The sequence below is a fragment of the Aquarana catesbeiana genome, unplaced genomic scaffold, assembly GCF_042186555.1.
Source record: "Aquarana catesbeiana isolate 2022-GZ unplaced genomic scaffold, ASM4218655v1 unanchor228, whole genome shotgun sequence".
Taxonomy (NCBI): domain Eukaryota; kingdom Metazoa; phylum Chordata; class Amphibia; order Anura; family Ranidae; genus Aquarana; species Aquarana catesbeiana.
In genome coordinates this window covers 2,352,839-2,378,990 of record NW_027362655.1, presented here as the reverse complement: position 1 = coordinate 2,378,990, position 26,152 = coordinate 2,352,839, and the positions used below count along the sequence as shown (strand labels likewise).

At 44.4% G+C, this 26,152-nt stretch overlaps 1 protein-coding gene across 1 annotated transcript in view; it reads right to left on the bottom strand.

Annotated features, from left to right (window-relative positions):
* Positions 1-26,152, bottom strand: part of LOC141121715 (uncharacterized) — a 59,356-nt gene that overhangs the window by 5,754 nt on the left and 27,450 nt on the right. Inside the window, exon 8 of the mRNA XM_073611430.1 lies at positions 20,741-22,115. Within this exon, the coding sequence (XP_073467531.1) occupies positions 20,741-22,115 (1,375 nt within the window). The remainder of the gene's footprint in view (positions 1-20,740; positions 22,116-26,152) is intronic.

Genomic DNA, 26,152 nt, shown 5'->3' with positions numbered 1-26,152 from the left:
GACTGTACTGACGGGCACAGGTGAGACTGTACTGACGGGCACAGGTGAGACTGTACTGACGGGCACAGGTGAGACTGTATTGACGGGCACTGGTCACGCTGTATTGAGGGGCAATGGTGAGGCTATGCTGAGGGGCACTGATAAAGTTGTTGTTAATATTTATTTTTGTAACTTAATTCTGCATAAAACATTTAAGTGTCATTTCATGAGCTAATTTATGAGGGTGTGTTTAGGGGTGGTATTAGGTGCGGGGACTGGTTGGGTTGGGTGAGGCAACTGGTGGCGAGTAACCCTTAAAGCCTGGCTAGTAGCTCAGGACTTGAAATTTTGAGCCCTGGTGTAAGGGTCAGGACTCATAATATTAGTATTGAGTAATCAGTGGAAGCTTAAATGTTTACTGAAGACAAGTTGCAGAGGTCCCACACCGCTGCCACCCATCTCCTGAGGGTGCACTCAGTGACTTGGGTCTGAGACTATACAGACATATCCCTCCACCCGGCACAGCCAGCAGACAACAGTGACGCCTATGGTGAAAATTAACATTTTACTGCCAGCTGAAGCCCAGAATCTCCATAAATCCAGTGTAGATACATAAATTGTGTCTGCAGCACAGACAAGGAAGATTATCCGAGTGAAATACAGGAATACAGAACAGGGATCACAGCTCAGGAAAGTGACCAGGGGATTACAGGCTGATATCACCCAGTCCCCGCCCTACTCTGGACCAATCAGTGAGCAGTATGGGTGGAGGAATGTATTTAGTGTTAATGACCCACCTGTGCTGATCTCTGTAGGAGTGTCCTCCTCTATAAATGTCCCCGTTATTCCATCCTCCTCCATAGAATGCTGATCATCCCTCATATATGTCTCTTCTTCTTCTGCTTTAACCTCAAATTCTATATCGATTGGATCTCCACTCTAAATCAAGAAAAAGAGAGAGAATATCATCTGTAAGCAATAAGTTTTAATAATATGACATCTCATATAAAATCCAAACATCTCTATAAGTGTGTTTTATAACCTCTGTCCCACCAACCTTGTAACAGTGAGGGATGGTGTGATCTTCCTGTGTGGAGTCCCAGGAATACAGAGGACGGGGACATCTCTCTGGTGAGTTCCTGGTATTTGGTGGCTCCATCATATCCTTGTGTCCTTCTGAAAACTCCTCCATCACTCCATACTCCTCATCCTCCTCTTTATACTCTTCTTTAACATCAATATTATCATCCCTGAGATTTCCACTCTGAATGTATAATAAAACATTCAATGTAACAAACATGCTGAGTATAAATCAGTATCAATAATTGTCAATCATCTACCTGATGATGGCGAGGGATGGTGTGATCTTCCTGTGTGGAGTTCCGGGAATACAGAGGATGGGGACATCTCTCTGGTGGGTTTCTGTAACTGGATAACTCCACCATGGTGTCCCGGTACAGATCTTTGTGTTCTTTTAAAAACTCTGACTCCTCCATCACCCCATCCTCGTCATCCTCCTCTTTTATCTCTTCTTTAACTTCAACTTTAGGATCTCTCATGTTTTCACTCTGAATAAAAAATAAAAATACATCAATGCAGATAATGTACAGATCCTAATGATACTATCAGTGATTGTTCCTCATCTACCTGATGATGGTGAGGGATGGTGTGATCTTCCTGTGTGGAATCCCGGGAATACAGAGGACGAGGACATCTCTCTGGTGGGTTCCCATTACTGGATCCATCTGTAGGAAACACACACACTGACTGAATACATTGTTTCTACGTGTTTATCAGATGATGGGGGATCTAGGTGGAGCCTCCGTACTGCTCTCTCCTTTACAATAAAGTCTCCTCTTACCCGGTGATGTGAGGGGCGGCTGATTGTCCATCATGACGTCCTTGTAGAGATCCTTGTGTCCTTCTAAATACTCCCACTCCTCCATGGAGAAATAGACAGTGACATCCTGACACCTTATAGGAACCTGACACACACAATGATACAGTCACCATCCAGACACATCCCTTGTCTGTTACTGGATAATGTCCCAGAATTCCCAGCACTGCTCACCTCTCCTCCATGATCTCTCTGGTGACTTCTAGAATCTTCTTCGTATTTCTCAATTCTATCAGGGAGGGAGGTGGAGGCTATGTGATGGTCATATGATCTCCAGACTTCACAGGAAAAAAATTCTAGATCTGAACACAAAAAGTAAAATTTAAATGATATTCCCAGAATCCTACTCACCTCACCATTCAGGTTTCTGTTTTATTAACCACTTAAGGACCGGAGCATTATGCTGCTTAAGGACCAGAGGACTTTTTCCAATTTGGCACTGCTTTGCTTTAACTGCTAATTGCAATGCTGTACCCAAACGAAATTTGCGTCCTTTTCTTCCCACAAATAGAGCTTTCTTTTGATGGTATTTGATCACCTCTGCCGTTTTTATTTTTTGCACTATAAATGGAAAAAGACCGAAAATTTTGAAAAAAAATGATATTTTCTACTTTTTGTTATAAAAAAATCCAATAAACTCAATTTTAGTCATACATTTAGGCCAAAATGTATTCAGCCACATGTCTTTGGTAAAAAAAATGTCAATAAGCGCATATTTTTTGGTTTGCGCAAAAGTTATAGCGTCTACAAACTAGGGTACATTTTCTGGAATTTACACAGCTTTTAGTTTATGACTGCCTATGTCATTTCTTGAGGTGCTAAAATGGCAGGGCAGTACAAAACCCCCACAAATGACCCCATTTTGGAAAGTAGACACCCCAAGGAAATTGCTGAGAGGTATGTTGAGCCCATTGAATATTTATTTTTTTTTGTCCCAAGTGATTGAATAATGACAAAAAAAAAAAAAAAAAATTACAAAAAGTTGTCACTAAATGATATATTGCTCACACAGGCCATGGGCATATGTGGAATTGCACCCCAAAATACATTCAGCTGCTTCTCCTGAGTATGGGGATACCACATGTGTGGGACTTTTTGGGAGCCTAGCCGCGTACGGGGCCCCGAAAACCAAGCACCGCCTTCAGGATTTCTAAGGGCGTACATTTTTTATTTCACTCCTCACTACCTATCACAGTTTTGAAGGCCATAAAATGCCCAGATGGCACAACCCCCCCCCCCCCCCCCAAATGACCCCATTTTGGAAAGTAGAACACCCCAAGCTATTTGCTGAGAGGCATGTTGAGTCCATGGAATATTTTATATTTTGACACAAGTTGCGGGAAAGTGACATATTTTTTTTTTTTTTTGCACAAAGTTGTCACTAAATGATATATTGCTCACACAGGCCATGGGCATATGTGGAATTGCACCCCAAAATACATTTAGCTGCTTCTCCTGAGTATGGGGATACCACATGTGTGGGACTTTTTGGGAGCCTAGCCGCGTACGGGGCCCCGAAAACCAATCACCGCCTTCAGGATTTCTAAGGGTGTAACTTTTTGATTTCACTCTTCACTGCCTATCACAGTTTCGGAGGCCATGGAATGCCCAGGTGGCACAAAACACCCCCAAATGACCCCATTTTGGAAAGTAGACACCCCAAGCTATTTGCTGAGAGGCATGGTGAGTATTTTGCAGCTCTCATTTGTTTTTGAAAATGAAGAAAGACAAGAAAATACATTTTTTTTTCTTTTTTCAATTTTCAAAACTTTGTGACAAAAAGTGAGGTCTGCAAAATACTCACTATACCTCTCAGCAAATAGCTTGGGGTGTCTACTTTCCAAAATAGGGTCATTTGGGGGGGTTTTGTGCCATCTGGGCATTCCATGGCCTCCGAAACTGTGATAGGCAGTGAAGAGTGAAATCAAAAATTTACGCCCTTAGAAATCCTGAAGGCGGTGCTTGGTTTTCGGGGTCCCGTACGCGGATAGGCTCCCAAAAAGTCTCACACATGTGGTATCCCCGTACTCAGGAGAAGCAGCAGAATGTATTTTGGGGTGTAATTTCACATATCCCCATGGCATGTTTGAGCAATATATCGTTTAGTGACAACTTTGTGCAAAAAAAAAAAAATTTGTCTCTTTCCCGCAACTTGTGTCACAATATAAAATATTCCATGGACTCGACATGCCTATCAGCAAATAGCTTGGGGTGTCTACTTTCCAAAATGGGGTCATTTGGGGGGGGGGTTGAACTGTCCTGGCATTTTATGCACAACATTTAGAAGCTTATGTCACACATCACCCACTCTTCTAACCACTTGAAGACAAAGCCCTTTCTGACACTTTTTGTTTACATGAAAAAATTATTTGTTTTTTGCAAGAAAATTACTTTGAACCCCCAAACATTATATATTTTTTTTTAAAGCAAATGCCCTACAGATTAAAATGGTGGGTGTTTCATTTTTTTTTTTCACACAGTATTTGCGCAGCGATTTTTCAAACGCATTTTTTGGGGAAAAAAAACACACTTTTTAAAATTTTAATGCACTAAAACACACTATATTGCCCAAATGTTTGATGAAATAAAAAAGATGATCTTAGGCTGAGTACATGGATACCAAACATGACATGCTTTAAAATTGCGCACAAACGTGCAGTGGCAACAAAATAAATACATTTTTAAAAGCCTTTAAAAGCCTTTACAGGTTACCACTTTAGATTTACAGAGGAGGTCCACTGCTAAAATTACTGCCCTCGATCTGACCTTCGCGGTGATACCTCACATGCATGGTGCAATTGCTGTTTACATTTGACGCCAGACCGACGCTTGCGTTCGCCTTAGCGCGAGAGCAGGGGGGGAAAGGGGTGCTTTTTTTTTTTTTTTTTTTTTTTGCTTTTTTATCTTATTTTTAAACTGTTCCTTTCATTTTTTTAAAAATCATTTTTATTGTTATCTCAGGGAATGTAAATATCCCCTATGATAGCAATAGGAGGTGACAGGTACTCTTTTTTGAAAAAATTGGGGTCTATTAGACCCTAGATCTCTCCTCTGCCCTTAAAGCATCTGACCACACCAAGATCGGTGTGATAAAATGCTTTCCCAATTTCCCAATGGCGCTGTTTACATCTGGCGAAATCTAAGTCATAGAATGCTCGTAGCTTCCGGTTTCTTAGGCCATAGAGATGTTTGGAGCCACTCTGGTCTCTGATCAGCTCTATGGTCAGCTGGCTGAATCACCGGCTGCATTCTCAGGTTCCCTGTTGAGACAGGAGAGCCAGAGAAAAACACGGAAGACGGTGGTGGGGGCATTCCCTCCCACTGCTTGTAAAAGCAGTCTAGAGGCTAATTAGCCGCTAGGATTGCTTTTACATGAAAGCCGACCGCTGGCTGAAAAGAATGATACCAAGATGATACCTAAACCTGCAGGCATCATTCTGGTATAACCACTCAAAGTCGTGAATGGCGTACCTGAAGACAAAAAAATGGTTAACAATAAAACACAGTAAACGGTAAAGTATAAAAAATTGCATACCTGAAAAGCAAACATGATAAAACATAATAACAATAAAACATTGCAGAATAGAATACAGTAAAAAAAGAGCAGAACAATAGAGAGAGAATAGAGAGAGAGAGAACAATAAAACGACAACTATTATTTTTTATTTTATATTTTTTGGGGGGTTTTTTTTTTTTTTTTACACTTTTTTTGTAACTGTAACTTTTATAACTGTAACCGGTTCCAGGTTCGGGTCTCTCAAAATGCGATGGCATCTTGGGAGACCCTGTGAAAGTGTGCCTAGTCTGTGCAATGCTGTACCCTACGCTAATACTCAACTAGTGAATGGTAGCGTTCAAAACATTCACCAATGCAAAGACCAGGATTGTCAGGACAGGAGGGACAATAATAGCGGGTGTCACGCCTATATCCGCGCTTGATGCAGACACGACATCTTTTTTGGGGGTTCGTTGGGTAGGGGTACTCGGGAGGACATAAAGAAAATGCCTCTCATGCAGCCGACTGCATTTGGTTGGGGATGTGAATGGGGGAAGTACGGGCGCTGCAGAAGCGGTGGGTTCCCAATTAGGATTGGCGAATGCAGCAGGAAGGGCATTATGGGCACGACGGGCCTGTGTTTGTCTTCTTCTTGGTGGCAGCGGGACACTACTTGTGCTTGCCACCTCACCAGCTTGAACTGCACTTATGGGACTCGCCACGTCACCAAGTGTTACTGCAGTGCTGGTTTGACTACGACCGGGGTGTACTAGGCCACTGGCGCTTGCCAGTTCACCAAAACGCTACAAAAAAAACTGTTAGCGATCGCAGGGATCAGGCCTGACTCTGCGAACGCTGCAGTTATGCGTTTAGTGTTTTGTAAGTGGCAGTGATCGATCGATACTGCACTTGGGTGGGCTGGGCTGGGCCGGGCGGAGGGGCAAAGCGCAGGTGCTAGCAGGTATCTGGGCTGATCCCGCTAACACTGCGTTTTTGGGAACCCTAGTATAGAACTGATTGGATCAGATATTGATCCGTTCAGATACTATACCACTAAGGGAGGTGTACGGTGCGTGCGTGGGTGTTAGTGCTACTGACGCTGCCTGAGGCTGGTGCTTGCCAGTTCACCCAAACGCTACCAAAAAACTGTTAGCGATCGCAGGGATCAGGCCTGACTCTGCGAACGCTGCAGTTATGCGTTTAGTGTTTTGTAAGTGACAGTGATCGATCGATACTGCACTTGGGTGGGCTGGGCTGGGCCGGGCGGAGGGGGCAAAACGCAGGTGCTAGCAGGTATCTGGGCTGATCCCGCTAACACTGCGTTTTTGGGAACCCTAAACTGCTGGGAACGCTAGTATAGATCTGATCGGATCAGATATTGATCTGTTCAGATACTATACCACTAAGGGAGACGTATGCTGCGTGCGTGGGTGTTAGCGGGACTGGCGCTAATCTGACGCTGCCTGGGGCGACGCATATCACCGCCGGGCGATCAGGGGGCTAAACCTTTATTAGGTAATAAACGGCGGGTGCCCTGACACTATAAAAAATAAACAAACTAACCAGCGTCACCCGTAACAGTTATACGGTGATCAGTGGTGAAAGGGTTAACTAGGGGGCAATCAAGGGGTTAAAACATTTATTAGGTAGTATATGGGGGTCCCTGTCGCTATAAAACACTGACGGCGAACCTAAACGTCCCTAACTAGCGTCACCAGTGACACTAATACAGCGATCAGAAAAATGATCGCTTTGCGACACTGGCGACAGGGGGTGATCAAGGGGTTAAAACTTTATTAGGGGGGGTTAGGGGGGTACCCTAGACCTACAGGGGGCTAACAGTAACTGTCCCACCACAGTAACTGTCACAAACTGACACTATGCAGTAATCAGAAAAAAAACAAAAAAACAAAAACAAATTACTGCTTGGTGTCAGTGTGACAGGGGGGGGGGGGGGTGATTGGGGGGTGATCAGGGGGTGTATTGTGTGCCTGGCATGTTCTACTGTGTGTGTGTGTGTTGTGCACTCACATTGATGTCTTCTCTCCTTGGCGCCGGAACGGAAACTGCCGAGCCGAGGAGAGATGACATCACATCCCCTGCCTGTGTGTACTACACACAGGCAGGGGAGGATTCACATTGGCTGGGAGCGATCGCGAGGGGGGGGCCACGATCGGATGGCCTCCCCCTCATCACGGAACGCTCCCTGACCAACGGCGACCGCCTCAGGCACCGGGGGGGGTCCGATCGGGAAGGCAATTACGTACCAGGTACGTGATTTTGCCTGCCCGTGCCATTCTGCTGACGTAAATCAGCGTGAGGCGGTCGTCAAGTGGTTAAAGCTCCACTTCAGACTGAGGTATAATTTACCCACAAAGGACCCCCACACTCTGCAGGATAAAAGCTTGTAGCAGGCATTCTGATGTCATTACATACAACGCAGGACCCACAGTCCTACTTTGCTAGTGAGAATGCCAAGGGTCCACCCACATCCTTAGAGCATCAGTACAAAAAAAGCCAGATGGAAGAACATTGGGAGGAGGAGCTGTGAGGTCAGTGTGATGTCATAGGACATGTAGACTCTGGATGGATGGACATTTGGATGGGGAGATTTGAGGGGTTCCTCTATATGAGGCTCCCGTGCAAACCAAATCATTGTTCCTGGGTGTGTCCTACATCTCCTAAACTGAAGAGTGAACTTTGACCTTTACCATACAGAAATCTGTCAGGAATCTGTGAAAGTAATCTCTCATGTGATCAGATAACGTGCGGAGGAATGCAGTGTAAATAGCAGACAATTTTCTCCAGAGCTCCTAATGGTGGGGATGGATTTTGCTGAGTGCTGGTGCCAAGTTTCCACCCCCCAGGATCACTGCAGGTGTGGAGAAAAGCTGTGTAAGAGGATATGGAGGAGAGATGAGGAGGAGATCCAGGAATCAGGATAAAGGTCAGGACAAGCAACAGACGAGCGCATCCAAGAGATGAAGCCGGGGTCACTACACAGAAAATCAATCCAAGGAAACAACAGGCAGGACGAGGAATAGCAAGAAGGAGCTCAGAGACAAATGAGAATATTGCTCAGCCAATGGGAGATTATCTCAGCATGACTTACATAATGAAGGAGATGAGGGGGAGGGGAGGAAGTCACTTAAGGCAGGGCTTGACAAATTTGCTTTGAATCAAGGAGACAGCTAAAAAAGTTAGGAATTTTTTTAAGGGAAGTGTGGGTTATCAGTGCCAGGGACAGGGCAAGCAATTAGCGAGTCATTTGTGGGGTGCAGAATGCAGGACTTGGGGTGCAAGGTGCAGAAGAATGGTGCAGGATATGTTGGGCTGTGTGCAGAATGCAGGCCATGGGGAGTAGGGATGGGCGAACGGTTCGGCCCGAGCATAAGTTCGGGCTGAAATTTCACTGTTTGCCGAACAAATGGGTCTTTCGACCAATTGTTCGCCCCCCCCCCCCTGAATCAACCACAATGCATTGTGGCGCTGAACAGTGCATTGCAAGCCCTGTTCGGCTGAAGCAGTGAAAGCTTCAGCCAATCAGGGCACAGAGCACTGTCAGAGTCATGATTGGATGCTGTCATCATGACTTTATCCGAGGAAAAAGATATCCCCCTTGAACTGGGACTTTGATAGACCACCAACTCTTGAAATAAAATTTGTAAATTTTATTGATATACCTAAAAACAGACGTGAACACGTCTATGACATACAAAAAAAAATAGGATTTTTTAAAACAGCTTACCTGTAAAATCCTTTTCTTTCGAAGGACATCACGGGACACAGAGCCATAGTAATTACTGATGGGTTATATAGGTATCACTGGTGATTGGACACTGGCACACCCTATCAGAAAGTTCAACCCCCCTATATAATCCCTCCCCTTGCTGGGATACCTCAGTTTTGTAGCCAAGCAATATAGTGTATTAGAAGAGGGGCGGTACAGGGTCCTCAGGTCTGATTGCACCCTTGTTGTGGTTCCCCCCCCCCCTCAGGTAGCATTGCTCTGGGACATCCCATCAGTAATTACTGTGGCTCTGTGTCCCGTGATGTCCTTCGAAAGAAAAGGATTTTACAGGTAAGCTGTCTTAAAAAAAATCCTATTTTCTTTCTCAAACATCACGGGACACAGAGCCACAGTAATTACTGATGGGATGTCCCAGAGCAATGCTACCTGAGGGGGGGGAACCACGACCAAGTAGGGTGCAATCAGACCTGAGGACCCTGTACTGCTGCCTGCAGCACACTACGCCCAATAGGCGATATCCTCATGCCTTCTCACATTCACCTGATAGAATCTGGTGAATGTATGAACTGAAGACCAGGTTGCTGCTTTGCAGATCTGAGCCATAGAGGCCCGGTGATGCACTGCCCAAGAAGCACCAATAGCCCTTGTGGAATGGGCCCTGATCTGAAACGGAGGAATCTTCTGTTTCAAACCGTAAGCCTGAATAATCAACTGTCGAATCCATTTAGAAATGGTAGCTTTTGACGCTGCCTGTCCTCTATTGGGACCGTCAAAAATCTCTAATATTATTCCCAGTGCACTACATTGTGGCCTCATCATACACACTGGATCCCCAGCTGTTGCTGAGCAAAATAAAGGCAGCTTGCAGGGAAAAGGTCATTTTTTTGGCTTTATAAATGCAATTATTGCTGCAGCAGATTCTAGACATGTTACAGATCTGCCACTTTATAGTTAGACTAAGGGGACCCCCCAGGCACTATATTGGAAGGATTTTTTCATTTTTATGCTTTCACTTTAAAAATCAAAAAAATTACTGCTCATTTAAAAATGACGTTTTTCACAAACTTTTTTTTTTATTGATACATGTCCCCCAGGACACGACCCGGACCCCTATAACCATTGTATGCCCAATTACTTGCATATAAACCATCAAAATGGGCACTTTTGATTTTTGACGTTTGGGTCTCATTGACTTTAATGGGGTTCGTTATCCGGGTCCGAACTTTCGCGGTGTTCGGAAGTTCTGGTGTGAACAGAACAGGGGTCTGTTCGGCCCATCCCTAATGGGGAGCATGGTGCTGAACATGGGGTGCAAGGTGCAAGAGGAGGGTGAATGACATGATGTAATGCAGGATGTAGAACGCAGGAAATGGGGTACCGGGTACTGAAAAAGAGTGCAGGTCACCGGAGAACACAGGACATGGGGTGTAGAGTGCAGAATGCAGGACATGTAGTAAAGGATACTGGAGAAGGGTGCAGGTCACCGCATAACGCAGGACACAGGGTACCAGAGAAGCATACAGGTCACTGCAGGACATGGATTGCAGGAGAAAGGTGCAGAATGTGGGACATGGGGTGCAGGAGAAGGGTACAGTGTGCAGAATGCAGGACATGTGGTATGGGGTGCAGGGTACTGGAGAAGGGTGCAAATCATTGCAGGACATAGGATGCAGGAGAAGGGTACAAAATGCAGGACAGTAATGCAACCCCCCCCCCCCCTCCGTCCTCCTGCATGTCCTGTACATCTCCCCCAGCAGTGTGTGAGAGCAGAGTGGATGGAGAGGACATCTTGTGTACATAAAGCAGCATGTCCCTCCCTGGCTGGTCTCTTAGCTGGCTGCTTTGCAGGCTTATCCTGGTTACTCCTGTAAGGACTCTGTAGTCCTGTTTCTCAGCACCTTGTGGGGATCTTTGTGGCAGTGCCGAGGTGGCTCCATGTTGGAGATTCGGTCCCGCTCCTTCCTCTCTGTTCTGCCGGAGGGCTCTGCAGGGACACAGGCAGCTGTGGGTGGAAGCAGGAGCCGATGGTGACAGTAATGCGGCCGCAGAAAGGAGAAAGATCGACAGCGGGAGCTCAGTGAGATGAGTCCTCTCATGTCCTGTCCTGTCCAGTCCACCCCTCACTTCACAGGTCGGGTGTCATCATCTCCTCCTCCTCCGCTCTCTTCACCCTCCCGCCAGGCCCCGCTCCGAGACACATTCCTGTCTGAATAATGTGTCCGGGTTTTAGGCAGAAACATTATTCAGACCAACAGTGAGAATGACAAGAGCCCAGGTGCCAGGACACCATTTCTAGTCACCATGGTGACCTGGGATTTGTTGAGCCCTGACTTATGGTGACCATAGAGACATGGAAATTCAGCTGGTTCAGCAGGGATCGGTCTAGAGTTGCCACCTCATCCCTTTAAACCCGAACACCTTTGAATTACACAAGTTCTGAGGCTAATTAAATGCAGATAAGGCACCAAGTGAGTTTAATTACCACCTTAATCAGCCACAGAACCTGTGTAATTAATATGTGTTCGGGTTTAAAGGGATGAGGTGGCAACCCTAGATCGGTCACATTTCCATCCATGTGTGGTCACTGCCGGATAAAAGTCACTCGATCAGCGGCTGCAGCCAATAGCTTCATCACTGATCTGTGTATTCTGAGAGCGGAGGAGCGCCCCCCATTGTCAGAATACAATAGTGCAGCGGGGAGGATTCCCCCATCCCCCTCCAATGTGTGGATGGGAGAATTGATTCAGTTTTTTCCTCTCATCCCGCTGGCTGAACGATAAAACTGAACCATGTATGGCCAGCTTTTGAAGCAAAATATATTAATCATCAACTGATCTCCCTGAAGGGATTAATCTACATATTACCTCCTCTGCCGCCAAAACCTGCAATGTGTCCTCTCTACTGCCCATTGAATGTCCTGTGTGTACTGACATCACTTCCTGTCTGTGTTTGACATCACTTCCTGTCTTTCATAGAAACTTCCTGTCTGGGTAGAAGTGAGATCACCACCTTGTGGATCTCAGAGGAACTGCAGCCCCGAGAAACGTCTCGTAGTGTGAACACGGCCTTGTGCTGTGTATGTATGTACTGTATATCCTTATAGATGGGGTCATCTCCACTCCCACCAAGGGGGATAGAAATATATTACTGCTCGGGGGGGAGACATTTTGGCCCCTTTGATTTTGCAGTAAAATTGATTGCAGATTTAGTCATGTAGAACATCTGTTATATGGATACAAAGAACCCCAGCCGAGAGTAAAGGGTGGAAATGGCTCCTGATCCCCAGATTTGGGCAATTATGTCACCAATATAAATAGAATAAAACCCGCGCTATGTGTAACAACTCAAATACCTACAAAAATAACTTATACCGGACTGCTGCTGTAACAAAGGTAAGTATTCCCTTTATCAACTAGAAGAGCATTATGTGTCACAGCGCTGTCCTATTGTGTGTGCACATAAATCATCACAAATACACTAAAATATGTGGAGACATTCATATATAAAGTGCTAGGGGCTCAAATAATATTCTCTGCAGATCTACTGCTTGCACTTTACACCTACTTCACTGATCTTATGGTGTTTATCAATAAATGAAGTAAACTGATCCATGTGCAAATTTATATACAACATAAAGTGCTTTGTGCTCAAGATGCTGTTCCCTGCAGATCCACTGCTTCCACTTTACACCTACCTTATTAACCTTGTAATATTTTCTGCTATATTAATTAAAGTAAAAATGTAAAAAATTCATGTAAACATACAATATTTTGTACTCAATTATGTGTTCTCTACAAGTCCACTGCTTCCACTTTGCATCTACTTCAGCAAACTGATTTTGCAAAAAAAAAATCCACAAATTAATAAAAATCACTACTAAGGGGGCGCCCTCACCATCACGTGTGTAAGAGGTGGAAGAAGGCGTGGCTACACTACAGCTGGCACAGTTTGGAGCACCGAGAACTTTACACCTTATCAACTTTTCACTGATTGGTGGATTTTTTTTTCTTTTGAGAAGTAGATGCAAAGTGGAAGCAGTGGACACTGAAGAGAACACTATATTGAGCACAGAATATTGTATGTTTACATGAATTTCCACAGGTTTTTAGTTTATTTAATAGAGCAGCAAATCTTATAAGAATAAAAAAAGTGGGTGCAAATTGGAAGCAGTGGATCGCCAGGGAACAGCATCTTGAGCACAAAGCACTTTATGATGTATATAAATTTGCAGATGGATCAGGTCACATAATTCATTGATATACACAGTACAGTTCGGCCCACAACATCATACATGCGTCCTCTTCTCTGATGATCTGCTTTTATCTGTCACTTCCAGGGGCGGACTGATAACTCATGGGGCCCCCGGGCAATAGGAGAATATGGGGCCACACAGTATACACACACACACTAAACAATCACACAGTATACACATACATGTACACACAGTATACACACACACACTAAACAATCACACAGTATACACATACATGTACACACAGTATATACAGACAGATGTAAAAAAAAACCAGAGATTTATACATACTGTCCCTGGTTTTACTGAGGCTGGCAACCCTGATAGGGCCCCCTAGTGGCTCAGGGCCCTCGGGCAGTGCCCGAGTGGCTCAATGGTCAGTCCCGCCCCCTGGTCACTTCCCCTTTAATCTCCACCCCCCACATCTCTCCATTACTGGATGATTTTGGTGGATCTCTGGCCTGAACATCAAGATGTCCAAATCTCGGGCATTACATATCCAAAAACATGGATCTTGTATGCTCTTTTTCCTCCCCCATCTGAAGGGTTAGTCGCCCCCCCCCCCCCACTCCCCGGTTCTTCTTTGTTTTTACTCTACCTCTTTCATATTGGGCCCCCAAGGCTCCTTTTTTAATGTTCTTTTGGAAATCTCAACTTGATTTTAGGGTCTCTGTGCGCCTAGCCGCGCTTCTAACGGAGCGCATTTGGCGCGGTACAAATCCCATATCAAATCAAAATCAAATATCACGGAGCCGCACACACTAGTCCCACGTGTGAAAGATCACTTTGACTTGGCTTGGAGTGATTCCGTCATTCCTTACCTGGGGGGTGAATCTAGCCGCCAGCATAGACCAACTGTATGGAGCCAACCTCACCCCTCCCCCCATATACAAGTAATCAGAAGCACATCTAAAACAATGGGCACAACTCCACCTGTCCTGGCGAGGTCGGGTTCATTCCAATAAGATGACTTTCCTCACACGTGTACTATACATCTCCTGCTCCCTACCCTTCCCTATTGTTAATGACCATCTACAGCATTTTCAGGTGAAAATTATTGACTTCGTTTGGGGTTCTAAGGGGCTAAGAGGGTCCGACTTCATGCTTGTGATGGTGGCGGTCTCGGTCTACCAAACCTATTATGATACTATCAAGCTGCTCAACTAGCCCAGATCTCAATCATATATTCATATATTCCAGAGTTGCTAAACCCGATTGGGTGCATATGGAACGACAGGTGTTACCCTGGACTGGATGGACTTGTGTCTTTTTTCAACCTGACTAACTATGTAACCCCAGTCCACTCTGGACTACCAAGGAGGACACCTAATGTGGTGTCCTCCTTGTCCCTCTATCTTGTCTCCAACTTTTTCCCATTCAGTAACCCTATGGGATGGCCTTTGAGGTCACCCAGAGTTGGTCGCTGATAGTCACCCATTATAATGACCTCATCGCCGGCCGATTCCGTTGTTCTCGCCCAAAATCTTCTATGCATAGGGAACAGCGTATATAAATAATGGACACGACACATGTTGATTTACCATACACTGTTCGGGTTTATTCCTTCAGACAGGGTGGAGACCTTATGATTCTCCCATTTAGAAGAGTGCAATGCTCTCATGGTTCAGAGATGCAGGTTCTCCCACTCCATGGATAGTGTAGGACCCACTAATCATGGGGTACTTTGTCGCAGTAAGTGGGCTTAGCACCATATAGCAATATGGTGTGACCAAATCCCCATATTTTTTGAAAATGTTTTTCTAGAAATGCTTAGGTGTTTTAAACTAGCCTTGCTTGAGGTAAATGTCTTTTTTGCATGTGTGCGCTGTAATATATTTTCTTCTACTGTATGGTCTTATGGCTGCACCATCTTTAATGCATTTTTTAGAGTGTGCCCCTCAAATATCTTGTTAGGGTGTTAAATATGAATGAAAGATGGGCGTTACCAACCATTTTCCACCAATAAGGGGTACGTGTTCAAATGATGTATTTCCTTTGACATACATTTAACCAATCATAATGCCATATATTTAAATCTCTAAACAAACTCATTATGTCACCTAGAAAAATCCCCTTATAACTCCAGACAGACTATCTCACGACACACACGTAAGTTCCTCACTTCGGGTTTTGATTTCAACACAAACTCACTTCTTAAACAACAATAAATGTAATACATTTACTTGATCAGCAAAGTGATACACTTCTGCCCTGTACACACGATCGCATATTCCGACAACAAAATCCATGTTTTTTTTTCCAACAGATGTTGGCTCAAACTTGTCTTGCATACACAAGGTCACACAAATCTTGGAATTTAGGCGTTTACATCTTTAAAACAGTTTTTTTTGCTAGAAAATTACTTAGAACCCCCAAACATTATATATTGTTTTTTTGCTAACACCCTAGAGAATAAAAAATGGCAGTCATTGCAATACTTTTTTTCACACTGTATTTGCGCAGCGGTCTTACAAGCGCGCTTTTTTTGGAAAAAATTCATTTTTTGAATAAAAAAAAAAAGACAACAGTAAAGTTAGCCCAATTTTTTTTTTTATATTGTGAAAAATAATGTTACGCCGAGTAAATTGATACCCAACATGTCACGCTTCAAAATTGCGCCCGCTCGTGGAATGGCGTCAAACTTTTACCCTCAAAAATCTCCATAGGCGACGTTTAAAAAATTCTACAGGTTGCATGTTTTGCGTTACAGAGGAGGTCTAGGGCTAGAATTATTGCTCTCGCTCTAACGATTGTGGCGATACTTCACATGTGTGGTTTGACCACCGTTTTCATATGCGGGCGCTACTCACGTATGCGTTCGCTTCTGTGCGCGAGCTCGTCGGGACAGGGGGTTTTAAAACATTTTTACATTTTTACATTTTTTTGTTTAAACAGTGTAAAAATAAATAAAATATTGTGTCACTTTTATTCCTATTACAAGGAATGTAAACATCGCTTGTAATAGACAAAAGCATGACAGGACCTCTTAAATACGAGATCTGGGGTCAAAAAGACCTCAGATCTCATATTTACACTAAAATGCAATAAAAAAATAATTAAAAAATCATTTAAAAAAATGACATTGAAAAAAATGTGTATGGGTGGAAGTGATGTTTTGACGTCGCTTCCGCCCAGCAGTGTCATGGAGAGAAGTGGGCGCCATCTTAGCCTCACTTGTCTCCAGGCACAGCACTGAGAAGGACGCGATCGCCTCCGCCGCTACCGACGGCTCCGGTAAGCGGAGGAGGGCACCGGATCACGGCGGGAGGGGGGGCCCTCTCCCGCCACCGATAAACGTGATCTTGCGGCGAGACCACTTTTATCTGAAAGCCCACCGCCGCACGAAAAAGGGAATACCGGGGTTATGGCAGCTAGCTGCTGCCATAACAACGATATCCGCCAGCAAACTTTAGACGTACATTGGCGTGCAGTGGTCGGCAAGTGGTTAAAGCCCAGTACGCCGGAGCTCCTGTAAGCGGTGGGACACAGAGCTGTGGGCAGTAGATTCAGATCCAGGCATACCTAAGACACCTACTCGGCATCAGGTTGTGCAGACTGAGCTAATGTTAATTTTGTAAGACTTATAGGGCGTACACGCGGTTGGACTTTGTTCGGACATTCCGACAACAAAATCCTAGGATTTTTTCCGACGGATGTTGGCTCAAACTTGTCTTGCATACACACGGTCACACAAAGTTGTCGGAAAACCCGATCGTTCTGAACGCGGTGACGTAAAACACGTACGTCGGGACTATAAACGGGGCAGTGGCCAATAGCTTTCATCTGTTTATTTATTCTGAGCATGCATGGCACTTTGTCCGTCGGATTTCTGTACACACGATCGGAATTTCCAACAACGGATTTTGTTGTCGGAAAATTTTATCTCCTGCTCTCCAACTTTGTGTGTCGGAAAATCCGATGGAAAATGTCCGATGGAGCCCACACACGGTCGGAATTTCCGACAACACGCTCCGATCGGACATTTTCCATCGGAAAATCTGACCGTGTGTACGGGGCATAAGGCACAACAGTGATTGCATTTGTACTAGTACCTCTGCTTTGCAGCTTAGGACTATGTCTCTCCGCAAGAGGGCTTCAGGGGGAGGTAAAAGAGGCAGTAAGAAATCACCGTCTAGATCTAGGGGTTCTGAACATGCCTGCAGGATACCATCCCCCCCTGAAAGACTGGAGGCAGCCTTTCCCAAAGTTAAAGTTCCTGTATATGTCATTGAAGACACTATGAAGGCTGCATTGGATGGTTTAGAAGGAAGGATTACTACTTTTATCACAGCTTCCTTAAAGAGTAGCAGAAAAAGGGGTAGATCCCCTCCCTCTGCTCTGGGTTCCCTATCGGATGAGCATTCTGATAATGATGAAATATCCCTATCTAGGGATGGGGCTCAAGAGCAGTTGGATGATTCAGGGAAAGAGGAGAAGCTCTCTTCTACCTCCCAGGCCCTCAAAGTACAGGTGTAATATTTTACTGAGTTGGTGCATACCACATACATACATATCCTCTGTTTCCTCCTTGGGATCCTGGAAATCCCCACAGGCTGCGTATACCTTCCCAATTCATCCCTTGCTGGAGAAATTGTTGCATGAGGAGTTGGGTCACCCAGATAAACTATTTTCGTCTCCTAAGAGGTTTTCCATGCTTTATCCGGTGGAGGAAAAGTTCACCCAGAAATGGGGGGTGCCAGCAATAGATATTTCTTGTGTGAATAAAAGCCTGACCTCTCCTGTGGACAATGCTCAGGGGTTCAAAGATCCAACTGATAAGAAGCTGGAAACTTTATTTAAAGCCTCCTTTTCTATGGCTGTGGTCCAGCCTGCAGTCGTAGCAATCAGCATGTGCCAGTTCCTCAAGGAACAAATGAAGCAGGTGCTTAACCTCCTCTCCACTGGCGGGGGGAAATAAGAGGGACTGAGAGAGATTAAGATAATAATAGGGTTTATAATTATAGAAGGCGTTTTGTCGTCGGTTTTTAAAATTATTTAAGAATATCCTAGAAGGGAAAAATAATAAAGATGTGACGGAAACAATCCACAATGATGTGAAAAAGGAGAAGAGATAAAGTTTGACACATAAAGTTGAAATAATGTCTCTCGGAAAACTTTCGCTGAAGTGGAAAAAAAAAAAAAGAAAAAAAAAAAAGAAAAAAAAAAAAAACCTCCTCTCCACTGAGGAGATCGATGTTTATGCAGACCTTCCTAAAGCCTTGTGTTTTGCGGTTGATGCCATAATGGATTCTGTTCAGCAAGCATTACTCTCCTGCTGGTACACATGCGCAGGGCCCTTTGGCTTAAGCATTGGGCAGCTGAGGCTTCATGCAAAAAAATATTTGACTGGGTTCCTGTTTTAGGGATAAGACCACATTGTTACTGGTTAAAAAGAATAAACATTCCTCATTTAGACGTTCTCTTTCCCCAGCCCCTGGAGCCTTGACCTCCAGGCAGTGGCGAAGGCCTCCCCAGTCCAATACTTCGGGAAAGCCCAAGAGCAAAAGAAGTCTTGGGGTCCAAGATCTGTTTAACAGAACCCCAAAGCCTCCCTATGAAGAGGCGCCCCCCTCTCGACCGAGTGGGGTGAAGGCTGCTGCAGTTTGCAGACACATGGCGGGAAGAGATTCAGGACAAATGGGTAGTCTCCACGGTGTCTCTGGGCTTCAAGCTGGAGTTCTGGGGGCTTCCGCCATCTTGTTTCCTAAGGTCAAGAGTCTCCAAAGATCCAGAAAAGGGGAGGCCCTTGTTTCTGGCCTTAGAACGTCTATTATCCCAAGGGGTAATTATAGAAGTGACCCCAGAAGAGCTAGGCTCAGGATTCTACTCAAAAAAGGAAGTTATCCCCCAGAGAACGGGGTTTTCTAGGCAGTAGAAAATATGTAAAGGATGACACTAAATTAAAATGAATAATCTTTATTGAAACATGATTACAAAAGTAGATGACAATAAAGTAAAAACATGAGCTGAGGTACAGGAGATATTAAAAGCTCATGGGCACATGGAAAAATCTATACACAGAGTACAGGTAATTGGGCGCTTGGATTAAATCTGGCACGTTTCGACCCCATCGGGTCTTCTTCAGAGGATATGCATGCACTATGGGAGAAATTGCATGCATGAAATAATGCATTGATGCAACTTACAAATAACTATATATAACAGATATAAGTATAAAAAACCTTTTGGAACATAGTTACCAATCGCATATGTATAGCCAAATCTCCTGAACCTGGACTTCTCAAAGGCTCCCACCACTCGGCTCCGATCAGCAAGGCTGCAACTTGGTCTTCAGTCCATGCATTCACTAGAATTTATCAGGTGGATGTAAGAGGGCATGAGGATGCCGATTTTGGGCGCAGTGTGCTGCAGGCAGCAATATAGGTCCTCTTGTCCGTTGGCGGTTTATGTTTCTGATCTGTGTCTCCCTCCCCTCAAATTTGGGCATTGTTCTGGGACATCCCACTAAGTAATTATCAAAGGCTCTGTGTCCCGTGATGTATGAACAAGAAAATAGGATTTTTTAAAAACAGCTTACCTGTAAAATCCTGTTCTTGGGAATACATCACGGGACACAGAGCTCCCGCCCCTCTTCGGGATTATACATTGGGATACTTATTGCTTTGCTACAAAAATGAGGTACTCTCCATATGGGAGGGGTTATATAGGGGAGGAACTTGCTTTGTGATTAGGGTTGCCAGTGCCAATCACCTGATGGTGACTATCTAACCCACTAAGTAATTATCATAGGCTCTGTGTCTGTGTATATTCCCAAGAAAAGGATTTTACAGGTAAGCTGTTTTTAAAAAAATCCTATTTTTTCAATAAATGCCACAATCAGTAAAAATATCACAATACCGCATTATGACCACGAGATGGAGCCAAGGAAATCGGTGTATGAAAGAATATACATCCAATATTTATCACAGCTGGGTGAATGCCGTCACATTTATTCAACTATTTTTATTTATTAGATCTCTAAGTGTTTGTGAAATTTTACACCACAAAATGTACTCAGCCAATGAGAGGTAATGACTCCATTTTTATTTTAATACTGCTATCAATGGTCAACACAGAACAACACTTCATCCATGTCTTTGGTGATCTTTGACCTCCTTATCAACTGTTTCTTCCATGATGAAGATCAGCCATGGAGTATATCTGAGGTGTATATCAGGGTGTGCTTCTTCCCCACATGAGAGCTGTAATGTCCAGCAACATTCATATAGAAGACATTTCCCGCACTCAAGGCACTAATACACCTCGAGGGTTGTGTGGGATCCCTGATGTACAGGAAGACAGGACTGCAGTGAGGAACAATTCCCTCACTCAGGACAGGAACGTGGCTTCTCCTCCGTGTGAGACCTCTGATGTTTGTAAAGATTGGACCTCTGTGAAAAACATTTACTGCACTCAGGACAGGAATACGGCTTCTCCCCTGTGTGAGATCTCTGATGTGTGTCAAGATGGGACTTATTTGAAAAACATTTTCCGCACTCAGGACAGGAATACGGTTTTTCCCCCGTGTGAGATCTCTGATGTGTGTAAAGATTTGACTTTGCTGAAAAACATTTCCCACACTTAGGACAGGAATACGGCTTCTCTCCTGTGTGAGATCTCTGATGTGTGTAAAGATTTGCCTTGACTGAAAAACATTTCCCGCACTCAGGACAGGAATATGGCTTCTCCCCCGTGTGAGATCTTTGATGTGTGTAAAGATTGGCCTTCACTGAAAAACATTTCCCGCACTCAGGACAGGCATACAGCTTCTCCCCTGTGTGAGATCGCTGATGTGTGACAAGCTCTGATTTTTGTACAAAACATTTCTCGCACTCAGGACAGGAATACGGCTTTTCCCCCCTGTGCAATCTCTGATGTGTGTTAAGAGTGGATTTCTGTGAAAAACTTTTTCCACACTCAGAACAGGAATGTGGTTTCTCCCCTGTGTGAGATTTCTGATGGTTGTAAAGATGGGACTTCTGTGAGAAACATTTCCCGCACTCAGGACAGGAATATGGTTTCTCCAGCGTGTGAGATCTCTGATGTGTGTAAAGACTGGACTTCACTGAAAAACATTTCCCACACTCAGGACAGGAATATGGCTTCTCCCCTGTGTGAGATCTCTGATGTGTGTAAAGACTGGACTTCACTGAAAAACATTTCCCACACTCAGGACAGGAATACGGCTTCTCCCCCGTGTGAGATCTCTGATGTATGACAAGATCTGCTTTTTGTCCGAAAGATTTCCCACACTCAGGACAGGAAAGTGGCTTCTCCCCAGTGTGAGATCTCTGATGTGTGTAAAGATTCGACTTGACTGAAAAACATTTCCCACACTCAGGACAGGGATATGGCTTCTCTCCCGTGTGAGATCTCTGATGTGTGTAAAGACTGGACTTCTGTGAAAAACATTTCCCACACTCAGAACAGGAATACGGCTTCTCTCCCGTGTGAGATCTTTTATGCACAATAAGATGGGATTTAGAAGGGAAACACTTCCCACACTCAGTACAGGAAAACCTCTTATCTGTTGGAAGGACGGCACCTTCCCTCACAGTCTGAGGTTCCTCAGGATAAGAGGAATACGATGGCCCATCTACACTGTGTGGTGCCGGATGGACATTTGAGGTAGTCGGGTTTTCTCCTGGACTATACTGTGTGATGTCCTCATCTTCTACTTTACAGTCTGGAGACAAAGTGAGACAATCCTCTGAGGTTTTCCTCATCTCCCGCCCATCTACTAAAATAGAAAGAAAAAGATTATTACTAGACATGAGCAGATTGGTTCCCCTAAACCAGGACTCCACCCACATCAGGCAGCTTTGTCTCTGAGGATCTTACAATTCCACCCTCAAGGTAACTAGTAAATGGGTCCTCTGAATCTCCTACCAGTTCACTTCTTTATTCATGGACCTTAGTCAGAGAGTTAGGAAACAACGAGAACTGTCTTTTATAGGCGTGACAGTGATGAGGGGATTATAGGTTGATTGTCCCCAACCCCTCTATCACTCATTGCCATCTTCCCAACACAAGAAGTCCTGCATTTCCTTATTTAGTCCATGATTTAGTCATGAATAACAGCGGGGCTGAGCCCCACCAGAGGTCAGAGAGTGGAGATGGGGGGAGAACAACCAAAATGAAGACTGGACTGATCCTGAAGACCACCATCATTGGGTTATTGACTCCTCCCTCATTATCACTTTCTGTTTAAGGTTCCAAAGTTTGAGTAGTTATCACATTATTATCAACATGTAAAAGTCTGTGCTCCAATCAAATCATCAGATATAAAATGTCCAGCTGGTAGAGAATGGGTGTAACAAAAGAGAATACATATTATGTTTATATATAGCAGTGGGTAGATGGGAGAGAGCAGAAGTCAGCACTATGTAATGCACAACATAGAGTATATAGTGCAGGAGTCAAGAGTATGTTATGTAAAATATAAAGTATATAGTGCAGGGGTCAGGAGTATGCAATGTACAACATAGAGAATAAAGTGCAGGGGTCAGGAGTATGAAATGTATAATATAGAGTATATAGTGCAGGGGTCAGGTGTATTTTATGGGTTTATTTTTTTTCTAGTGTTTGTATGTGGCCACATATGCTTTATGTAGTTTGTGGTTCTGTGACGATTGTGATTGCGAGATGGATTGACTATGTGCTACTAGAAGAGGGGTGGTGTATATTGGTTCAATGGGGATTAAGCACTCCTCCCTTTTCTGCCCCTCTACATAAGTAGAAATTATGTTTCACCTCTGTCTAGAGGGATAGTGGAACCATTTCCCCTGGTAGATACAGTGGGTCCTAGAGATACTATTTTGGATACTCTGATATGAAGATATTAGAATTACTGGTACAGGGACTTCCCTGTCTGTTGAATATTTCAGATATGATCTCGACATTTGATATCATCAGTCCGATGTGTGCTCCAATGTCTGTCAGGACTGCTTCCACAGGTTCTGACACCTGGGAGTAGATTGATGGGGCCGAGCCGAGTCCCCTGCGTTGTTCCAAAGGGGTATACAGTTGCACTTTGTTTAAATTGGTAACCACAATTTTTGTTGATGTATTAATATATGAAAAAAAAATGTATATTGATGTAAAGTTGTATATGTGATTGTAATTACATTCTTTTGAATCTTAAATGTAGAGGCATAGTCATCATCCCTGAAGAAGTGGGGACTGAACCCCGCAAAACGCGTAGGACCAGTCTATGCCTAAGTTCTGCATTGTTGAACATTACAAGCCTTTAGGCTTTGGCTGTATGTCAATTGCATTTGAATTTTTTATGATGATTTTAATTATGTATGTACAATAAAACAGTTTTTTTATACTCTGTGTTCTAGTGCTTACCTCAGAGACAAACTTGCTTCCTTTTAAAATCCCAGTTGGCTATGGTTGGGACCAGTTCCCACCCTAATCTTTTCCTTTGACTATTGTATACCGGGATGTGGACGTATTTGGTTGACCCTGGAACTGGTGGAATATATTTTATGACCCAGGGGTCAGGAGTATGTAATGTAGAACATAGAGTATATAGTGCAGGGGTCAGGCGTATGTAATGTACAATATAAATCATAGAGTGTAAGGATCAGGACTCATAATATTGGTATTCAGTAATCAGTGGAAGCTTAAATATTTACACGACACAAGTTGCAGAGGTCCCACACCGTTGCCTCCCATCTCCTGAGACTGCACTCAGTGACTTGGGTCTGAGACTATACAGACATATCCCTCCACCCGGCACAGCCAGCAGATAATAAAGTACCACTTTTGCCCTTTTTCACCCGCTCCCGCCAGAGAAATATTTGGACATTTGAACGTTGAGCTTGAATACAGCTTCATATAATATTATGCAAATATGAGCACACAGCAGGATGCAAATATCGAGGTTGGTGGGCCAGAGACCATACATACAATTCTCACTATTCCAGACCGGTGTTTTAAATCTTCCCAGGTTTTTACCAGGAAGGAAACTGCTTTAAATTCGGAAGCCTCCTGCAAACCCATCTGTGAGAGACTTATGCGGAAAGAGATGAGGTTGTGGTGGGATCATACAGGACTGCAAAAATATATTGATGAACAAAATGGTACCAAGTGGTCTAAGAAATAAAAAATGACCATCAATGGTTTATTCGGATCAGTTTCAAATGGAATGGAATGATATACTTAATCAATGCTTCTTGCAGCTTATGAACCTCATCATGGCATATGAGAGGGAAGCTTTGTTGGAAGTGAATAAAGAGATTGCTTTTTTGGAACTGTTTATCTGCATAAAAAATGCAAATGTCCTGGCTCTGTTTTAAAGAAAAAAAGATCTGGCTCTACTGCAGACAAAAGGGTTAATTTTAGCTCACCGGCAGTGGCGGCTGGTGCTCAAAATTATTGGGGGGGTGCAAACAAACGGAAAAATACTGAAAAAAAAACATCAATTGCAGCCACTGTGCCCATCAATTGCAGCCACTGTGCCCATCAAATGCAGCCACTGTGCCCATCAATTGCAGCCACTGTGCCCATCAATTGCAGCCACTGTGCCCATCAAATGCAGCCACTGTGCCCATCAATTGCAGCCACTGTGCCCATCAATTGCAGCCACTGTGCCCATCAATTGCAGCCACTGTGCCCATCAAATGCAGCCACTGTACCCATCAATTGCAGCCACTGTGCCCATCAAACGCTGCCACTGTGCCATCAAATGCTGCCGCTGTGCCCATCAAATGCTGCCGCTGTGCCCATCAAATGCTGCCGCTGTGCCCATCAAATGCCGCTGTGCCCATCAAATGCCGCCAGTGTGACCCCCCCCTCCGCCTGTTTGCCGTCTGCCTGGCACTTACCCCGTCTAAGTGGGGCAGCGGGTAATGGCAGCAAGCGGTGTCCTCCATATGTCTGTTTCTGTCCTCTCCTCCCGTCAGGCATCCAATCACAGCGCCTGAGCACCTGATTGGCGGTTCAGTGTTAGGAAAGCGAATATCCATTCGCTTTTCTAAACACACCTGGGTGAATTGCGAGCGCCAAGCAGGTCACCTTTTTTGACGCCTATTAGAGACTACGGCTCTAATCAGGTGCTTCAAAAACATCCCCCGTCGCTGTAATTCAGGCGCCCGGTGCTCAAAAAGGAGCCGGGTGCCTGAATAGGGGGTGGCAGCGGCGGTCATAGATAGATTCATGCCATTGGTAATAGAGAGGGGGCGGCGCCCGTGCGCCCTTATGGACGCGCCGCCACTGCTCAGACATCCAATACTCAATCTGAGTTTTCAGGTGCAGCTGGATCGCTGAATACTTCCCACAGCTCAGCTAGCTCAGTTTTTTCCAAACAGGATTCCCCTGCTAATTTGTCAAAAAACATGCGGGGCAACAAACAGAACGTGAAGGAAGGAAGAAAAAAACATCTAGACGCGGGAGGACAAGTAGAAAAATCTGGCAACAGAAAATATCCCAGGAGAACGGCGAAATCCAAACAAGTAGGTACAGTTAACGTGCTGAATTTGTCATCCACTACACTGACTGACACTGAACTTTCTTTATTATCCAAAGGCTTACCCTTTGCCCCTGTTTGCCAATTTGTTGTCCCTTCTACCATTCTGGACATTAATCGTTTTGTTAGGAATCTTTTGCTGAGAAAACATTTTGATCAGGGAGCCACAGAGACTGAGATTGCATCAAGTGTGGCTCCAATTGATGATAATATGTCGACTTCTTTCTCGTTTGATCATCTTATTATGGTATCTACTTTAGAAAGTTTACAATCTGATGTCTGGTCCCATGGGATTAGAACTA